General features: G+C 45.0%; 1 protein-coding gene across 1 annotated transcript in view; it reads left to right on the forward strand.

Annotated features, from left to right (window-relative positions):
• The first annotated feature begins 4,856 nt into the window (after window positions 1-4,856).
• LOC144479860 (potassium-transporting ATPase alpha chain 2-like) overlaps window positions 4,857-19,191 on the forward strand; it is a 36,813-nt gene continuing 22,478 nt past the window's right edge. The window contains exons 1-7 of the mRNA XM_078198867.1: window positions 4,857-4,973; window positions 7,224-7,337; window positions 8,771-8,905; window positions 10,250-10,367; window positions 11,137-11,405; window positions 11,741-11,939; window positions 17,538-17,647. Coding sequence (XP_078054993.1) covers window positions 4,872-4,973; window positions 7,224-7,337; window positions 8,771-8,905; window positions 10,250-10,367; window positions 11,137-11,405; window positions 11,741-11,939; window positions 17,538-17,647 — 1,047 coding nt within the window. The 5' untranslated portion in view covers window positions 4,857-4,871. The remainder of the gene's footprint in view (window positions 4,974-7,223; window positions 7,338-8,770; window positions 8,906-10,249; window positions 10,368-11,136; window positions 11,406-11,740; window positions 11,940-17,537; window positions 17,648-19,191) is intronic.

Below are 19,191 nucleotides of genomic sequence, written 5' to 3' on the forward strand. Positions count from 1 at the left end.
AATTTAGCATGGCCAATCAACCTAATCCGCACATCTCTGGGACCAATTAGGGGCTAGCAATAAATGCTTGCCTAACCAGCAATGCCCACATCCCGAGAATGAATAAGAAAAATGATAAAATCCTGAAGCTTGTGGAACTTGGGTGACTGTCTGTGTGGAGTTTGCATGTTCTCCCCATGTCTGTGTGGGTTTCCACCAGGGGCTCCGGTTTCCTCCCACAGTCCAAAGATGTGTAGGTTAGGTGGATTGGCCACGCTAAATTGACCCTTAGTATCTCAAAATCAATACGTCAGATGGGATTAGCCATGGTAAATGTGTGAGGTTACGGGGATAGGGCAGGGGAGAGGGCCTGGGTAAAATGCTCTATCAGAGTTGGTGCAGGCTCAATGGACTGAATGGCCTCCTCCTGCTTTGTAGGGATTCTATGATTCTTGTGAACTCCAGTTGCCACATCCTGTCACTCAGTGAATGCCTTTATCCTCACTCTCCTATTGCCCAATCAATTTCTAACCCTAGTTGTAAAATCACTTCCAGTCCCCCTCCTTTTTACCGTTAATCTGGGACTTTACCAAATGCTGTTTGAAGTCCATTTAGACAACACTGAGAGGCACCACCCTCTGTCCACAATGTTTGCAACCTCCCACAAAGAATTCAGCTGGAGTTGTCACATGGCCTACCCCTTTGCAATCCATGCGGATTCTCTGATCAGCTCTTACTTGCTCAGTCAACGTGCCTGATGATAGACTCCAGTAACTTCCCTGCAGCTTATGTCAAATTGATAGGTCCATAGTTACTGGTTTCTCCCTCCCTTGTCTCTTAACTGATGGAATGATATTTGCAATTCTCCAACCGAGAGGCGGAAATCCCAAATCAAGAAAGTCCTGGAAAATTCTGATGAAGGCGTCTGCAATTTTCCTGCCTGTTTTTGGCCATTACTTAATCTGCCTTGGGTTCCTGATTAACTGCAAAATTCTTGGAAAGCAAGAAAGTGAGAATATTTTGAAAAGCAAAGTATGGAGCTAACTGACTTCATGTGCATCTTTTTATTGAGTTCATAGATTCATAGAATCCCTACAATACAGAAGGAGGACATTCGGCCCATCGCGACTGCACTGACCACATCCCACCCAGGCCCTATTCCAGTAACCCCACACATTTACCCTGCTAATCCCCCTGACGCTAGGGTCAATTTAGCATGGCCAATCCACCTAACCCGCACATCTTTGTCCAAAGATGTGCGAGTTAGGTTGATTGGCCATGCTAAAATTGCCCCTTAGTGTACTGAGATGTGTAGGTTCGAGGGATTAGCGGGTAAATATGTAGGGATATGGAGGTAGGGCCTGGGTGGGATTGTGGTCAGTGCAGACTCGATGGGCCAAATGGCCTCTTTCTGCACTGTAGGGTTTCTATGATTCTATGATCTTTGAACTGCGGGAGGAAACCGGAGCACCCGGAGGAAAACCACGCAGACACAGGGAGAAAGTGAAAACTCCACACAGACAGTGACCCGAAACCGGAATTGAACCTGGGCCCCTGGCGCTGTGGGGCAGCAGTGCTAACCACTGTGCCACCGTGCCATCCAAAAAATGTGTCCTTGGGTGGGCCGTGCTATTCATGTTTCAATGATTGAGTCAAGGATTCCACAGAGGCCGTTGTCAAATGCAACAATTTGCAGCATGAATGTCAACCCAGGGTAAAATCTTTTCACCCTTTGGAAATACGAATTAAATTATAATATTCCAGCAGTAATGGGAAGAATAGTATGGAATATAATATCTTGGTTATTCCATGTGATCAGTGCTGATGCTGTACAATATTTTAAGTAACACCTGCTATTATTTTTCATGCCATTTTTTAATGAGACCATAAGACATAGGAACAGAAGTAGGCCATTCGGTCCATCGAGTCTGCTCCACTATTCAATGAGACCATGACTGATCTGATGTGATAATCTTCAACTCCACTTTCCTGCCTTATCTCCATAACCTTTGATTCTATTGCTGTTTAAAAATCTGTCTATCTCAGCCTTGAACATACTTAATGACCAAACCTCTATAGCTCTCTGTGGTAAAGAATTCCACAGATTCACTAACCTCTGAGAGGAGAAATTCCTCCTCACCTCTTTCTTAAGTAGATGGGCGGCACGGTAGCACAGTGGTTAGCACTGCTGCTTCACAGCTCCAGGGTCCCGGGTTCGATTCCCGGCTCGGGTCACTGTCTGTGTGGAGTTTGCACATTCTCCACGTGTCTGCGTGGGTTTCCTCCGGGTGCTCCGGTTTCCTCCCACAGTCCAAAGATGTGCGGGTTAGGTTGATTGGCCAGGTTAAAAATTGCCCCTTAGAGTCCTGAGATGCGTAGATTAGAGGGATTAGCAGGTAAATATGTGGGGGTAGGGCCTGGGTGGGATTGTGGTTGGTGCAGACTCGATGGGCCGAATGGCCTCCTTCTGCACTGTAGGGTTTCTATGATTCTATGATCCCTTACTCTGAGATTATGCCCTCTGGTCCTATACTCACTCACAAAGGGAAACAACCTCTCAGACTCTACCCTGTCAAGCCCCCTGAGAACCCTACATGTCTAATAAAGTCCCTTCTCATAAATCCACTGAGTGGAAGGTTGAAGCTACTCAACCTCTCCTCATAAGAAAATCCTTCCATATCCGAGAAAAATCGAGTGAACCTTCTCTGGGCTGTTTCCAATGCCAGTTTATCTTTCCTTGGGTATGGGGGACCAAAACTGTTCACCATATTTTAGGTGTGGGCGAACTAATGCCTTCAGCAAGACTCCCTAATTTCTGTCCCTATTCTCTGCTGATTTTCTTTTCAACCTGAAGGCATCGACTTCTTGTTCAGATATGTTCCTTGGCATGGTGAGTGCTTTCCAATGTATTAACTCTGACAACAAATGGCAGCAGGCAATAGCGCCCAATAGTGCCCAGGTTGAGCTGGCCTCCACAAATGGGTGTCCCTGGATTGTGACTGGGATTGCAAATTCTGGCTGATTTTCCCCATTGTGGCTCAGGGATACGGACCGAGTAAGGGCAAAAGGTATTTTTTTAAGTTTAGTTCGGGCATCATGATCGGCACAGGCTTTGAGGGCCGAAGGGCCTGTTCCTGTGCTGTACCTTTCTTTGTTCTTCTTTTGTTCTTTTGATTGTTTGAGATCCGGTCTCGCACTGAATGGGCAACTGGTTCGCTTTATACCTGTGATTTGAAAGGAGGATTTATCCGGTGCAGTACAGAGATGGACGAGGCCTGAAAAAGCAGGCACTGACCAATGTATCGGTTTCTTGAATCTGTTTCATTTTGACACCATCCGTTTTTGGCAAGGTGGCTTTGGAACCAGCAGAGCAGGAGGCTGATTTAAGCAACTCGTTAATGGCAATTAATAGATGCTAGGGGGAGGGGAGGGTGGGGAGAGGAGGGGGCGGGTGGTGGCAATCAGGTATGGGCCTCGCTGCCCGTCTCCCTGGATGTGGGTTCAGCCAAAGGCTGCCCTGCAGAAACGTTTCCCCTCCTGACAGTGGCAGCCAGGCTGCTGTACCTGTCTTGTAAATAACACGCCTCCATGTTGAAGCATTTTACTTACCATCCATTTCAGGCTGGTAGGTCTCTGAATAGTCTCCTGTTTCCATTAGGGTTGGCAACCCTCCAGGGTTGGCCTTGGAGTCTCCAGGCATTGAAGATCAATCTCCTGGACTCTGCTGTGTGCGACCCTGGAGAAAAGTCATCAGGGCTTTAGCAAAGATTGTTTTTTTTCAATAAGTTTTTTTTTACCAGATATAAAGATATTGAAAGTGGGGGTGGGCGGGAGGACCTTTTGGCTGGCAGTCAAGTATCATCCAATTGGGTAATGAGCCTTTTAGCTTTCCAATTGCTGTGGGAAGGCTATGTTACCGGGATGAATGTGTTGGTTGACTCATGGCTGGAGTGTGGGGGCGAGTAATGTAAAGAAACCTCCAGGGACATATTTAATTTCAGTGGACAACCCTAGTCTCCAGACCAATTAAGGGGGCACCTCTGTGAAAATCCTGAAGAGTGACTATTTACCCCCCTGCCACCTGAGGGGGATGGATTTGGGACCCAGCTCTTGTTGCCCCCTCCAGGGGGGGGATGTCCAGTCTTTAGAAGTAGCAGAAAAGTGTTGCATTTTGTATAACTATCAGAAGTTGCCAATTTTTTAAAGTTTGAATCCTAAAGTTTAAAATAACTTCTGTGATTAACGATGGAAGAAAAACACATGGCCAAAGAGCAGAGCATTTGAAATGAATTGTCTCTGCTGTATTTTCCAGTATGAGTGGGAGGTATAATGCTAGCTGTTGGTTATTATTGCCTTTGAACATGCTATTGATGATGGACTGCCTGGCTTGTGAAGCTTGTGTTTCTTATATTTGTACTGTAATCAATTTTTAACAATGTGTGTTCCACAGCAAGAACCTGTTAAGTGTAACATGTCTTTCTGGCACTGTTTGTGTGAAGGTTTTTGCACAGTTCAGCTACTCACTACGCGTGCACACTGTTTAATCCTGGCCTCCTACCAACGTTGCTCAACTTTAGGCTTCAGGACTGATCTTCAAGGATCAGCGTTCTGATTGATTTTCAATAGAAAGGAATCACAATTAATCACAGAAGAAAATTGCTAATCAGTTGTAAGTCAGATCGAATGGATTAGCTTACCCCTAGTAAAGATGTGGAAATCATTTTGACTACTGTTAGCTTTGATACGAAGTTCACTAGTACTCTTGTAGCTCTTTAGTGGTTTTATTACAGGGTCTGACCAGTGCCAGAGCAGCAGAGATCCTGGCTCGGGATGGTCCCAACGTGCTCACACCTCCCAAACAGACCCCTGAGATAATCAAGTTCTTGAAGCAAATGGTTGGCGGATTCTCCCTTCTGCTTTGGGTCGGAGCTATACTTTGCTGGATCGCTTTTGCCATTCAGATGGGACAAGGCAATCAGTCGGCCAAAGACAATGTAAGTGATGAACTCACACTTGCTGCGTGAAATGTGACCTGTTTGTTTTTACAATTGAATGTTTCCTATTGATTTAATCTGAAAAGTTAACGCCATGAGAACCTGGTCATGCTGAGCTTATGTTTTTGGAGATAAATGACTTCCAAAATTTCCAGTATTACAACAAGGCCTGTTGCATTGTTAAGGACCATGAAATGGAGATACATTACCCATACTTTAAACAGGTGTTTTTGGGCCATTTATTAATAAAGAGCCTAATGCGTGTGAAGCCCCATTACAAAATTGGATTGTCTTGACTGTGTGGATTTTGCATGTTCTCCCCATGTCTGCATGGGTTTCCTCCCACGGTGGCAGTGGCACAGTGGTATAGTCACTGGACTAGCAATCCAGAGACCCAGGATAATACTCTAGGGACCCAGGTTCGAATCCCATCACGGTGGATGGTGGGATTTGAATTAAATTAAAAAATCTGGAACTAAAAGTCTAATGATGACCATGAAACTATTGTCGATTGTTGTAAAAACCCATCTGGTTCACTCATGTCCTTTAGGGAAGGAAATCTGCCGTCCTCACCAGGTCTGGCCTACATGTGACTCTAGACCCACAACACTGAGCAACAATGAGAATCCAGTTGACTCTCAAGTGCCCTCTGAATTGGAGGGCAGTTCGGGATGGACAGTAAATGCTGGCCCAGACAGCAACGTCCACGTCCCATACAAATGAATAAAAGGTCCAAAGATGTGTGGGTTAGGTTGATTGGCCATGCTAAATTGACTCTTGTGTCAGGGGATTAGCAGGGTAAATATGAGGAGTTATGGGAATAGGGCCTGGGAGGGATTGTGGTTGGTGCAAACTTGATGGGCCAGATGGCCTCCTTCTGCACTGTAGGGATTCTATGATTGGCCATGCAAAATTGCCCATTAGTGTCAGGGACGTGAGCAGGATAAATGCATGGGGATAGAGCCTGAGTGGGATTGTTGTTGGTGCAGGCACGATGGGCCGAATGGCCTCCTTTTGCACTGTAGGGATTCTATAAAGCAGCCAGCTCACCTCAGTCACTCTTACATCCTCCCTCTCCTGGGTTCTCCACATGGCGGACTGTCCAGCTGCGATTGTTAAAATGCCAGCAATGGTGGGAAGAGGCTTCAGTTGGCTACATTAGTGGCATAATTGACGTCTGAACAGGATGGCTGTCCATCACCTTACCCATCACTGGCAAAATGCCGTGGCAGTGAGAAGGCAATCCACCTCGAGTCCCCTTCCTGATTTTTCTCATTCCCCGCTTCATATTCCTGTCCTGTAGACCCAGAATCACAGCCAAGCATTGACCCAGAAATGGTGCCCAACTCTCTTGGTAATGCTTGTCTTTTCAGATTCTGGTGGAGTTATTGTTATTTCCAAATTAGTCTGCAATTCAGTTTGCACTGAATTCATTTTCAGACTTGATGCAGTTTAATACTATCATGCGTATACATTAAAATCACAGCATCCAAAAGTCAACTTGACCAGAACCTGATACGTTGTCTTTGCTGAGAGGTGCTGCATTATCACAGTTTCATAGATTATCATAGAATCCCTGCACTACAGAAGGAGGCCATTTTGCCCATCGAGTTTGCACTGACAGCAATCCCACCCAAGCCCTATCCCTGTAACCCCACATATTTACCTGCTAGTCCCCCCTGACACTAAGGAGCAATTTAGCATGGCCAATCCACTTAACCCACATATCTTTGGACTGTGGGCAGAAACCGGAGCACCCGGAGGAAACCCATGCACACACGGGGAGAATGTGCAAACACCAAACAGACAGTGACCTGAGGATGGAATTAAATCCAGGCCCCTGGCACTATGAGACAGCAGTGCTAACCACTGTGCCACCCTTTGGAAAGTACTAACAAATGAAGATCTTCACGACACTCCATGCACCTGCAAATTTGAGGTTACAGGGAACTGAGCCACAAACATTGAGTCACGGCAGAAGGAATGAATTTGCAGCTCAGTTGAGTGTGATCTGAATTGGAGAAAATCCCAGAAAAACGAAAGCGGGGTTGATGAGGCCAATTAGCTGTGGGATGACGATGGGTACGAGGGAAGAGTAGCAAATAAAAACATTTCAGACTTAAGATGAAAATCACAGTTTGATTTAAGTAAGGTCATGGCTAATGTATGAAGGGATAAAAGAAAGAGTAAAATCAAATGTGTATTTGTCTGGAACTGGAATTCTGTTTGGTAACAGTTTTGGCTCCTCAGTTATACTTAGGTGTTGTGCTTGCTGGAGTTGTCATCCTCACCGGCTGCTTTGCCTACTACCAAGAAGCGAAGAGCACCAATATCATGGCAAGCTTCCATAAGATGGTCCCCCAGGTGTGTAATATCATTTATTAATCTGTATTTGTGGCACCTTGAGAACTAGGATTTGAGGGCAGGATTATCCCCGTGGGCTGCTGAACCCCCACCATCAGGCTAAAATGGGAACCAGAAGGCCGGCCTGTGTGGGAAAAGTCGAGTGGTGTTCAAATGTGATTTTCCCCAGAGCTCACCATCCAGCCAGTTCTCACTGCAGGCGCACCAATTGGAGGATCCTACCAGCTTGAAAGCAGCAAGCAGGTTGCAATGGAATTAAATAAGGGAGCGGGGGTGGCTCAAAACAGAGGCAGCCTCTCACCAACTTTTTCAATCTTTTAAATGAAACATGGTTTTTGCAATCCAGGGCACCACAGTGGGATGGGGTGAGGGTGCAGACTTTGGGGAGGGAGGGATAGGGAAGCCCCTCTACAAGGAAGTCTGCAGCTTCTGCTGGGGTGCAAGGAAAACTTCTAGACCAGCCTGGAATGCAGGCCTTCTCTGCCTGATGCCAGGAGGCCATATCCAGGCAGCTAAATGGCCACACCATCTGTCGGACCCTGGAGACTGACAGGAAAATCTCATATGACCTTCCTAAACAGGTCTTAATAGGTAATTACTTGGCTTTCTTTCAAAATCAAGGTGATTACAGGCCTGGGGGATGGGATGGAACCAGGGAACTAATATGTAGGCTGGCAGGGTTATTCTTACTTAGTTGGTGGTGAGGCCGAAAATTACAGCCCTTAGATATTAAAAACTGGTCACAGTAAAAATAACCACAAAGCTGCTGAACTTACAAACCCAAACAATGCCTTTTAAGGAAGGAAACATAGGAATTAGAAGCAGAAGTAGGCAAGTTCAGCCCTTCGAGCCTGCTCCGCCATTCAATCAGGTCATGGCTGATCTGTCCTTGGTCTCAAATCCACCCCTCTACCTGTTCCCCATATCCCCTTATCCCTTTATTATTAGAAATTTATCTATCTCCTTCTTGAAGCCATTCAATGATTCAGATTCCACCGCGCTATGGGGCCGCGCATTCCAAAAATTCACCACCCTCTGCGAGAAGTAGTTCCTCCTTCAAGTCTGGCCTCAATGTGACACCAGTCCCACACCAACCCGTAACTGACCCATGGAGTGGCTGCAAAAGCTACTCAGTTGAATCCAAGCTGCTACCAGAACGTCAAGGCGAGAGAAGACTTACCGACACCACCTTAGGACAACCCAGAACGGATAATAAATGGCAACAACTTTCACATCCCAAAGAGTGAATTCTAACTTTTTAACAAGGATGGCATGTGATTGGAGGGGAACTTCAATACCTATCTCGGTTTATGTTTATGTCAACCAATGTTTAACGCAAAATATTTTTAACCTGCACAAAACTGAGACGTGGGTTGCAGTTGGAATGAATTCTTGTTGAATTAACATGGTTGTGATGTTGATCATTCTTCCAGCAAGCCCTTGTTATCCGCGATGGTGAGAAGCAGCAAATGACAGCAGATAAACTGGTTGTCGGTGACATTGTGCAGATTAAAGCTGGTGACCGAATCCCAGCGGATCTCCGCCTCCTCTCTGCTCAGAGCTGCAAGGTAGACCATCCGTTATTTTAGATGAATAGGAAGTCAGGCTGCTGTAAACAATTTTTTAAAATTCTATTTTTAAAGGGAGCACAATATTACCTTTGAAAATAGCCTATTTTAAGACGGACACCATCCTGCATTTCAGAAAGCAAAACAGGAAAAGGTAGCATCCTGCTGTCTATTGCTATCTTTAACATACTAAGGTCTATATTTTTCAGCTGCTCTTCAGCTTCCCCAGTGCTACCAAACTTTTCCTGTTTGAGAAGATAGGCAGCCACTTTGCTCCCTTAGTTCCATCATTAGAATCCCTACAGTGCATTCAGCCCATCGAGCCTGCACTGACAACAATCCTACCCAGGCCCTATCCCTGTAACCACCTGCTAATCCCCCTGACACTAGGGGCAATTTAGCATGGCCAATCAACCTAACCCTCACATCTTCGGATAGTTGGAATTCACAAGCAATCTGGGAGATCAGTATTATTTTTTCCCCTTCCCTCCAAGGCGGAATTATCCCACTTTCTCTGATATTTAAGCAGCGACAATCAATATGGACTCAATAGTTCAATGGACAATCCTTTGAAGGGAAGGAAAAGACTAAACTTCAAGTCAGACATGCCTTTGTCTTATATGACTCAAGACTTGAAGTGATATCTTGTAGCATGATAGTATCACACAGGACAGGAGACAGTGATTCATCCTATCATGCCTGTGCCAGCTCTTTGAAGAGTGACTAATTAGTCCTCCTTTGCGTATTCCAACCCCATTCCCCTTGGCTCTGTAAATTTGCCAAGTAGAGATCCAATACCCTTTTGAAAGTTACTGGTGGGTGTCGCTGGCAAGGCCCAATCCCCAATTGCCCTTGAACTAAGTGGCTTGCTAGGCCATTGCAGAGTGCAATTAAGGGTCAACCACATTGCTGTGGGTCTGGAGACACATGTAGACTATGCCTGGTAATACAGCAGATTTCCTTCCCTGAAGGACATTCATGAACCAGATGGGTTTTTACAGCAATCGATTATAGTTGCCATGGTCTCAGTTAACAAGACTAACTTGATATAGAATTTGAATTCCACCAGCTGCCCAGAGCATTAATCTGGATTCCTGGATTATACCAATTCGGAGTAGGCCACTCAGCCCCTCAAGTCTGCTCCGCCATTCAATAAGGTCATGTCTGATCTGATTACTAGTCCAATAACATTACCACTGTGGAACCATCTCTTCTTGAATCTACAAGCCTTTCATCAATATATTCCAGATCCAGGTTATTAAAAAAAAGCCATCCAGGTTATTTTAACTGATCATTTTTAATGCAGTTCTGTTTAAGATATAATTGACTTTTACATCTTGAAAGGTGGATAACTCCAGCCTGACTGGTGAGTCTGAAGCACAGAGTCGTTCCACTGAATTCACACACGAGAACATACTCGAAACAAAGAACATTGGGTTCTACTCCACCACCTGTCTTGAAGGTAGGTAGCTGCTGGAAATAAATACACTTCCATATTTCAATCCTTGCTCCAGTTTTCCTAACCACGGAGAGCTGAAAGCTCCTGTCTGGGATTAGTTGATGGGAATCTTGCAGACAAGGACGCCCCCTCAGTTACTGCAGTGTTGACTATGTCATCAGGCAATGGCTTTTGTATGTTCATTAATTTCCAGCCTAGCTTTCTTGGGAGCTTCTTCTAGTTTAATTTTGAACATCCATACCTAAGGAGGGAAAGATGGGTGGGTGGTAGGCAGGGGTTGCCCAGTCCTGATATTTTAATTACCCTCATGAGTGGTGGTACAGTGGTTAGCACTGCTGCCTCACAGTGCCAGGGACCCGGGTTTGATTCCCAGCTTGGGTCACTGTCTGTGTGGAGTTTGCACATTCTCCCTGTGTCTGCGTGGGTTTCCTCTGGGTGCTCCGGTTTCCTCCAAAAGTCCAAAGATGTGCGGTTTAGGTTAATTGGTCATGCTAAATTGCCCCTTAGTGTCAGGAGGATTAGCTAGGGCAAATGCGTAGGATTATGAGGATAGGGCCTGGGTGGGATTGTGGTCGGTGCAGACTCGATGGGCGAATGGCCTCCTTCTGCCCTGTAGGATTCTATGACCCTCATCCAGCTGTCCTGGGTTTGTGTGTGGGGGCGGGGGGTGTTGTGGTGGGAGTGGAATTAAAATCCAGGCTTAATTGCAATCGAATATGTCTTGGCAGAAATGTACCGGCTTGTAATTGTTAAAAAATTATTATTTTGAAAGGCACAGCGACTGGCATGGTGATCAGCACAGGAGATCAAACAATGATTGGAGCGATTGCATCTCTTGCGTCAGGAGTACACAATGAAAAGACTCCCATCGCTATTGAGATTAGACACTTTGTCTGCATTGTAACCGGACTGGCTGTGTCCATCGGAATGGTGTTTTTCATCCTTGCGCTGACCCTGGGGTACAAACTACTTGATTCCATCATCTTCCTGATTGGCATCATCGTTGCTAATGTGCCCGAAGGCCTCCTGGCCACTCTCACTGTAAGTTCATAGCAACCAAACTAGGTGTTGTTCGTGCTCTCCCGGGAAGCTTGCGAGGTGAATGACCACGGAGTTGGGGGAAGGGGATGGGGTGAGATCAGAATTCTATCTCTTTCAGCCTTAAATATATTTAGCGATGGGGCATCGACAGCCCTCTGTGAGATGAAAAAGATTACTTCACTCAAAGTAATAATGCTTTCCCTAAAAATCTAATATTCTTGCTATTTAGTTATTTGAATTGTTATTTGGAATTATTCCGCGATGATGGTTTCAAATCTCTGCCGCACAATGATAGCAAACAAAATGTAAGTTCACCTCTGCCCTTTTACTTGAAGGTTAGCCTCACTCTGACAGCCAAAAGAATGGCCAAGAAGAACTGCCTGGTAAAGAATCTGGAGGCTGTTGAGACTCTGGGATCCACATCTGTTATCTGCTCGGATAAGACAGGGACGCTTACCCAGAATCGAATGACTGTGGCACATCTTTGGTTTGATAATGAAAACCATGCAGCAGATACCAGTGAAGAACAGTCAGGTACAGGAAGAATGTGACTGAATCTGTGTTTATGTTCCAGTTTCACTGATTCTGATATATATTATCTGGCTCTTTTTTAACTCGGAGAAGATTTGTAGATAGAATCACAGAATCATATAGTGCAGAAGATGCCCATCAAGAATGCACCGACACATGAGAAACACCTGACCTCCCATCCTATCCCATTTACCAGCATTTGGCCCATTGCCTTGAATGTTATGACATGTCAAGTGCTCATCCATGTACTTCTTAAAGGACGTGAGGCAACCCGTCTCTACCACCCTCCCAGGCAGCACATTCCAGACCATTGCCACCCCCTGGGTAAAAAGGTTTTTCCTCACGTATCCCCATAAACCTCCTGCCCCTCACCTTGAACCTATGTCCTCAGGCAATTGACCCTTCAATTAAGGGGAACAGCTGCTCCTTATCTACTCTGTCCATGTCTCTCATAATCTTGTACACCTCGATCAGGACGCCCCTCAGTCTTCTCTGCTCCAACAAAAACAACTTAAGCTTATGCAACCTCTCTTCATAACTTAAATCTTCCATCCCAGGCAGCATCCTGGTGAATCTCCTCTGCACCCACTCCAATGCAATCACATCCTTCTAATAATGTGGCGACCAGAACTGCACACAGTACTCTAGTTGTGGCCTCACCAAAGTTCTGTTCAACTCCAACATGACTTCCCTGCTTTGTAATCTATGCCTCGACTGAGGAAGGAAAGTGTCTTTCGCCTTTTTCACCACCCTACTAACATGTCCTTTTGTCTTTATCATCCCTTTCAATAAATATTTGTCAGACCGTTGCCCAAAGATGACTTCAGACATCTCTGCATTGCTAATTTTATTAGGGGTAATCATTTGAATTCTGAATAACTTCAGACATCAAGAGGATTTAATTTTCACTAAGTTCTAGTTTTAATGTACTGGGTATTGTAGACACGTTATGTTCCAGTCTACGCTCAATATTTTTTTAGCACATTGATTTTAACTCGGCTAACAGCTACTAAAGTAACACATGCAAGGGGTTTACTGCAAATCTCTTAAGCTGTGTCACTAAAATTAATTGCCCCCTCCCCTCTACTTCCAGTAGTTTATTGAATTGTCCTTTTTACGACACTAGCAGTCTTTTCCTACATCTTTTGGGCCGTTCTTATCGCAATGCAAGTACGGCACCAATTCCAATATCCCCTGCGATGAAAATTATCATAAGAAGTTTAACAACAAGCTTGTGTGGCTTTTGCTACCAAATAAACCTGTTGGACTTTAACCTGGTGTTGTTAAACTTCTTACTGTGTTTACCCCGTTCCAATGTTGGCATCTCCACATCATGAAAATTATCATCATTGTAGCTCAGAAACGTAGCAGTTTAGCTATCTGTTCAGCCAAGCAGTCTGCTGCCTCTGCTGCAACAAGGTGTGAAACAAGAGCTAGGCACAGACCCACAAGTGTAAGCCTCGCAAAATGATGCAAGTTATGTTCAAGCTCCAAAGATGCCAGTGAGAATCTGTCCAACTTGGGCAGCTCATGCTTACAGTGCCTGACTCATGATCACCAGCTTCAAATAGAATTTGTCAATGTGTAAAAACATGAGGATAAATAAGCACTGGCCTATGCTCCCAAACTTAGTGATGCGTAAACCACAAATTGGACATCTATTCAAAGGAAAACCGGCAGCAATTCCCAGGCTTCTGTACATCTTTCAAAGCAATGCACATCCAGAACTTCTGGCCCAGAGGTAGGGACGCTACCCAGTGTCACAAGACCTTTTCTTTGGCTACTTTTATTCTGTAATTCAAAGGAGTTACAACAAGAACTTAGATTTATATTGCAGCTTCAATCGATTAAAACAGAGTAGACAGACAGAATTGGCGCTAAGCCAAGGAAAGAGATCATGTACGAGGTAACCAAAGTGCTTGGTTTTTAATCAACATCTTGATGTAGGAGAGAACTTTATGAAGGAAATTCCAGAATTTTGGCACCAGGGGCCCTATTTTATCATTTAGATTCTAAGTGCTGGACGGACTTGAAACTGGAAGTGTTTCAGATCCGACTTTTAGACCTGTTCTCAGGCGCCCCCATACGCATTCTGCCTGAACAAATTCTGAACTGCACTGCACAAGCCTGTGGGCGGGGCTTAACCTGAAGCTCTTCAGCTCCGATCGGCACCTCCAACTGCGCAAAAATGATATGATGCCGCTCCCCTGCCACATCCCACCAGGCCAGATAATGCGTTCCCCTGGCCTCCCAACATTACTGACCCCCTTATCCCCCCCCCCCCCCCCCCCCCCCCCCGCCCCTTCCCCCCACTGATCTCAGGCAGAGTGATCCACCCTCCCCCCACCGATCTCAGGCAGGGTGGTAGCGGACTCCCCTCCCCCCCCACCCCCATCCCCCCCACCCCCATCCCCCCCACTGATCACAGGCAGAGTGGCAGTGGATCCCCTCCCCCCCCCCCCCCCCCACTGATCTCAGGCAGAATGGCAGCAGACTCCCCTTTTCCCTGCACTGATCTCAAGCAGAGTCGCAGCAGACCCTCCTCCCCCCCTCATTGATCTCAGGCGGAGTGGCAGCAAACCCCCCTTCCCCCCCCACCCCCCCACCGATCTCAAGCAGAATGGCAGCGAACCTACCTTCCCCACTCCCCCCTTCCCCCCCCTCCCCCCACCGATCTCAAGCAGAGAGCTGTCGGATGCTCGGCACTTACATCCTCACTTACTGGAGTGCCCGAATCAGCCTTATACAGAGCATGTTTCGCGCTGATTCTGGCTGGGTGAACGTGGTGGTAAAGGGGGAAGTGCCGGTAAAGTTGGGCGTGCAGCCCATTAAGTCAATTTGCATGCATGCAAATGCATTTAAATGTCCATCGCGCCCGTCTTGGACGCGGTCCCGATCATGGCCATTTTCAGGTCTTGGTAAAGGGGAACCAACGCAGATGCAGGCACGGATTGCGCTACTCGCCTCACATCCTACCTTACTAAGTTTTTGCACCTGAAAACAGGCACAACGCGATGGTAAAATTGGGCCCTAGATGACTGAAGGCTTGGTCACTTGTGGTAGGATGTAAAAGGTGGAGAAGAATGAGAAAGCAGAAGTGGAGGAGTGCAGATTTCTCCGAGAATTGCTGGTCTGGAGAAGGTAACATAAATAGACAAGTGAAGTGTTGAGATTTCAAAATAAAGAAAATAACTTTAAAATTGAGATCTTGATGGACTATGAGCCAATGTAGGTCAGTGGTGGATGAATTGGACTTGGTGCGAGTTGGAACATGGGCTGGATATTTGGATTTTGAAGGCGAGAAGAGATAAGGCCAACCGGAAAAGCGTTTGAATAGTCAATGAGAAAATACGGAGAAGAAAGTTTCAGCTTCAGTTGGACTTGGTCAGAGATGGGTAATGTTAAGATGTTGGATGTAGGCAATCTCAGAGGATTTGGGATCAGAACTCGGCTCTGGTCAAATGGGGTGATGGGGTTCAGAGTGAGGCAATGGCTAGGGAGGGAACGGGAATTGTTTGCCAGGGAACAGAGTTTGTCATTAGGACCAAAGACAATGACTTTGGTGTTTCCAATGTTTAACTATTGTAACCATACAGCATACATATTAACTCTGAAGCACAAATAAGACTAACCCTAAAAGCAGACTATTTTATCTGATGAGTCAGATGAACATCTTGACGGCAGAGGAGTTTAGAGAGGCAGTGTTGAGATAGAGCACCTGAGATTAGTGTCCTTGGGGTATTGGTCAATTCAGAGGTTTCAGATATCATCCGTGTACATGTCAAACTTTACCTTGTTTCTTTGCATGGTGTCACTGACTCACTTAGGAGGTTGTGTGCTCAAGCCTGATTTCAGAGACTTGAGCATAAAAATCCAGTCTGACACTCCAGTTGGAATTCTGAGGGCTGCTGCACTGTTGGAGGTGCTGATTTTTAGATCACATTAAAACAAGTGACGCTGTTCTCCCCAATAGATTTAAAAACACCCCATGGCATTATTTCAAAGAAGAACAGGGGACTTCAACAGGAAGCCAATGTTTGTTCAGCAATCAATATCGCTCAATGATCTGGTCAATATCACATTTTGTACACCTCGTGACTTCAGACTTTTGTATCTTTTTCCTGACAGAAGAAGGTGGAAGAGAGTATGTCCAGGGTGTGTGGGATCCTTAATTATGCTGGCTGCTTTGCCAAGGCAGCGGGAAGTATAGACAGAGTCAATGGATGGGAGGCTGGCTTGCGTGATGGATTGGGCTACATTCATGACCTTTTGTAGTTTTTTGCGGTCTTGGGCAGAGCAGGGGCCATACCAAGCTGTGATACAACCAGAAAGAATGCTTTCTATGGTGCATCTGTAAACGTTGGTGAGAGTCGTAGCTGACATGCCAAATTTCCTTAGTTGGTGCCAACTTGTTCTGTACAAATCGTTTGCTACCAACATTCCACTCTGCTTCAAAAGTGATAGCAAAGCATTTTTTAAAAAAAAGTTGTTTATTGGATGTGGACATCTCTGGGAAGGCCAGCATTTAACATCCATCCCTACTGCTGCTGATAGGGAGCTGTCTTCTTGAATCACTGCAGTCTCTGTGTAGTAAGTACCTCAATAATATTGCTGAATAGAAAATTCAAAGGTTTTGACCCAGCGACAGTGAGGGAATGGCAATATCTTTCCAAGTGGGGAAGCTTTGTGCTTTAATCGGAAGAGCGCTTGGAGATGGTGGTTCCCTTCCTACCCTTGTCTTTCTCGGGGATGGAAGTTGCAGGGCGAGCAGTTGCTGTTGAAAGCACTTTGGTGAGTTACTGTTATGGATGTTGTAGATAATCACATTGAGCAATATCACTGCTGTCACAATGCACTGGTGGTGGGTGGAGTGACTGTTTAAGGTGGTGCCGATCACTCAGACTCCTTTGTCCTGATGAGCCTCTTAAATGTTGTTGTTCAGGTAAGTGGAAAATATTGCTTCAAAGTCTTGACTTGTGACTTATGGATGGTCAAAAGGCTTTGAAATGTTCTGATGTCAAGGCAGTCATTGTATAAATGAGTGCACTGAAAAACTCAGACTAGCTGAATACAGACCTAAAACATGTGCTCGTAATCTTAATTATTACTGAAGTTCCACTCAGCATGAGTGCGTGTGTGGTGAATCATAGAATCCCTACAGTGCAGAAGGAGGCCATTCAGCCCATCGAGCCTGCACCAACAACAATCTCATCCAGGCCTTATCCCCATAACCCCACATATTTACCCTGTTAGTGCCCCTGACATTAAGGGCAATTTAGCATGGGCAATCAACCTAACCCGCACATCTTTGGACTGTGGGAGGAAACCGGGGCACCCAGAGGAAACCCACGCAGACACGGGGAGAACGTGCAAACTCTACACAGGCAGCACCTGAGGCCGGAATTGAACCCGGGTCCCTGGTGCTGTGAGACAGCAGTGCTAACCACCATCCTTGTTTGCATCAAGGGCACATCTTCAGTTAAAATTCCTAACTTGTTTGGAATAGTTGCAATTTAATTATTTCAACCTTTTGCAGGACAGCTATTAAGCAACTATAATAGAATCAATAATGTACAAGTTGTGTATTGTGTTCATTCATAGTTCAGAAATTTGACCAGACATCACAAACATGGAGCGCTCTGGCCAAGATTATTGCACTCTGCAACCGAGCAGAATTCGCTCCAGGGCAGGAGGAGGTCCCAATTATGAAGGTATGACAGAGTCACTGTTCATTTGCAAGAAATTTTCTGTTCGCTTTTCTTTAGTATGCACCGGATGTGGGACAGTAGGAACAAGCCTTCATCGCTGGAGTTAGAGCATTGTGCTGAGAGGAAAATGTCAGAGCTGTAGTGGGGAGATCACAGGGAAATGAGAGAGGAGGAAATTGAAAGGCTGGACGCTGAGTGAAGTAAAGGCAATCGGGTATTCAATGGCGATATTTGATTTGATTTATTATTGTCACGTGTATTAGTATACAGTGAAAAATATTGTTTCTTGCGCGTTATACAGACAAAACATCCTGTACTTAGAGAAGAAAACGAGTGCAGAACGTAGTGTTACAAATATTCAGATATAATATAAAAATAATATAATAAATATTCAAATGGGATTTTCACAGTGACTTCATTGCAGTGTTAATGTAAGCCTACTTGTGACTAATAAATAAACTTTTGTTCTGAACCATTTAGATTGTTTCTAATGAGCTGGAAACTTCGTGCTTGGTGCTAAGATATTGGAGGGAGAATATTCAATCATCAGCAGGACCTGTACTTTCAACATCCAAAATGGAAATTTGAATTCCTCACTAATTGAATAAGTTATTTCTCAGTTTAACAATGTTTAATACAGTGTTAAACAGGCCTGTTTTTAAATGTAAAATCACAGTTGTTGGCTTGTCAAACTCTTCACTGGAATACATTGTCCCCTGTTCCGTTAGTTTAATTGAAGAGTAGACACACAATTAAAACTGAAAACAACTCATTTTTTGTGTTCTCCATGGACTGACGCATCCATTAAAAATAATGTAAAGTCAAAGGTGTATGGGAGAGTAGAAGAAAAATTACAATAAAAGTACAGGAAAGAGAGGTCACGTTGATCAATGTGGGAAACAAAATGTACAATCCCATCACATTATCCAACTGCATCTCAGGTTTTCAGCTTTTACCCAATCTGGCAGATTAGACCTTAAAATATAGGAGCAAAATTAGGCCATTCGGCCCATCAAGTCTGCTCTGCCATTCAATCATGGCTGATAAGTTTCTCAACCCCATTCTCCCGCCTTTTCCCCGTAACCAAAAACCTATCTATCTCTCTCTCAATTACATTCAATGATCTGGCCTCCACAGCCTTCTGTGGCAATGAATTCCATAGATTCACAACTCTCTGGCTGAAGAAATTCCTCCTCAACACGGTTCTAAAGGGGTCGTCCCTTTATTCTGAGGTTGTGCCCTCGGATCCTAGTCTCGCCTACTAATGGAAACATCTTCCCCACGTCATCTCTATCTCGGCCTTTCAGTATTCTGTAAGTTTGTCAACAAGATTGTTGATCTTTTTGTGATTTCACTTTTGTTTTCAGATATCGAACGCAAATTGATTTTTCACCAATATTAGTCTGTCCTCTGTTTCTTCTGTTGTACCTATCCTTCCAGGAATTCACTTCAAATTTACCATTTATTAAATTATTCCTCATCTGCCTCTGTTCAAAGTTAATTCAGTTATCACTTATCATTGGTCGCTCAATGGCTCTGCACGACTG

This window comes from Mustelus asterias, chromosome 27, assembly GCF_964213995.1.
Source record: "Mustelus asterias chromosome 27, sMusAst1.hap1.1, whole genome shotgun sequence".
Lineage (NCBI taxonomy): Eukaryota > Metazoa > Chordata > Chondrichthyes > Carcharhiniformes > Triakidae > Mustelus > Mustelus asterias.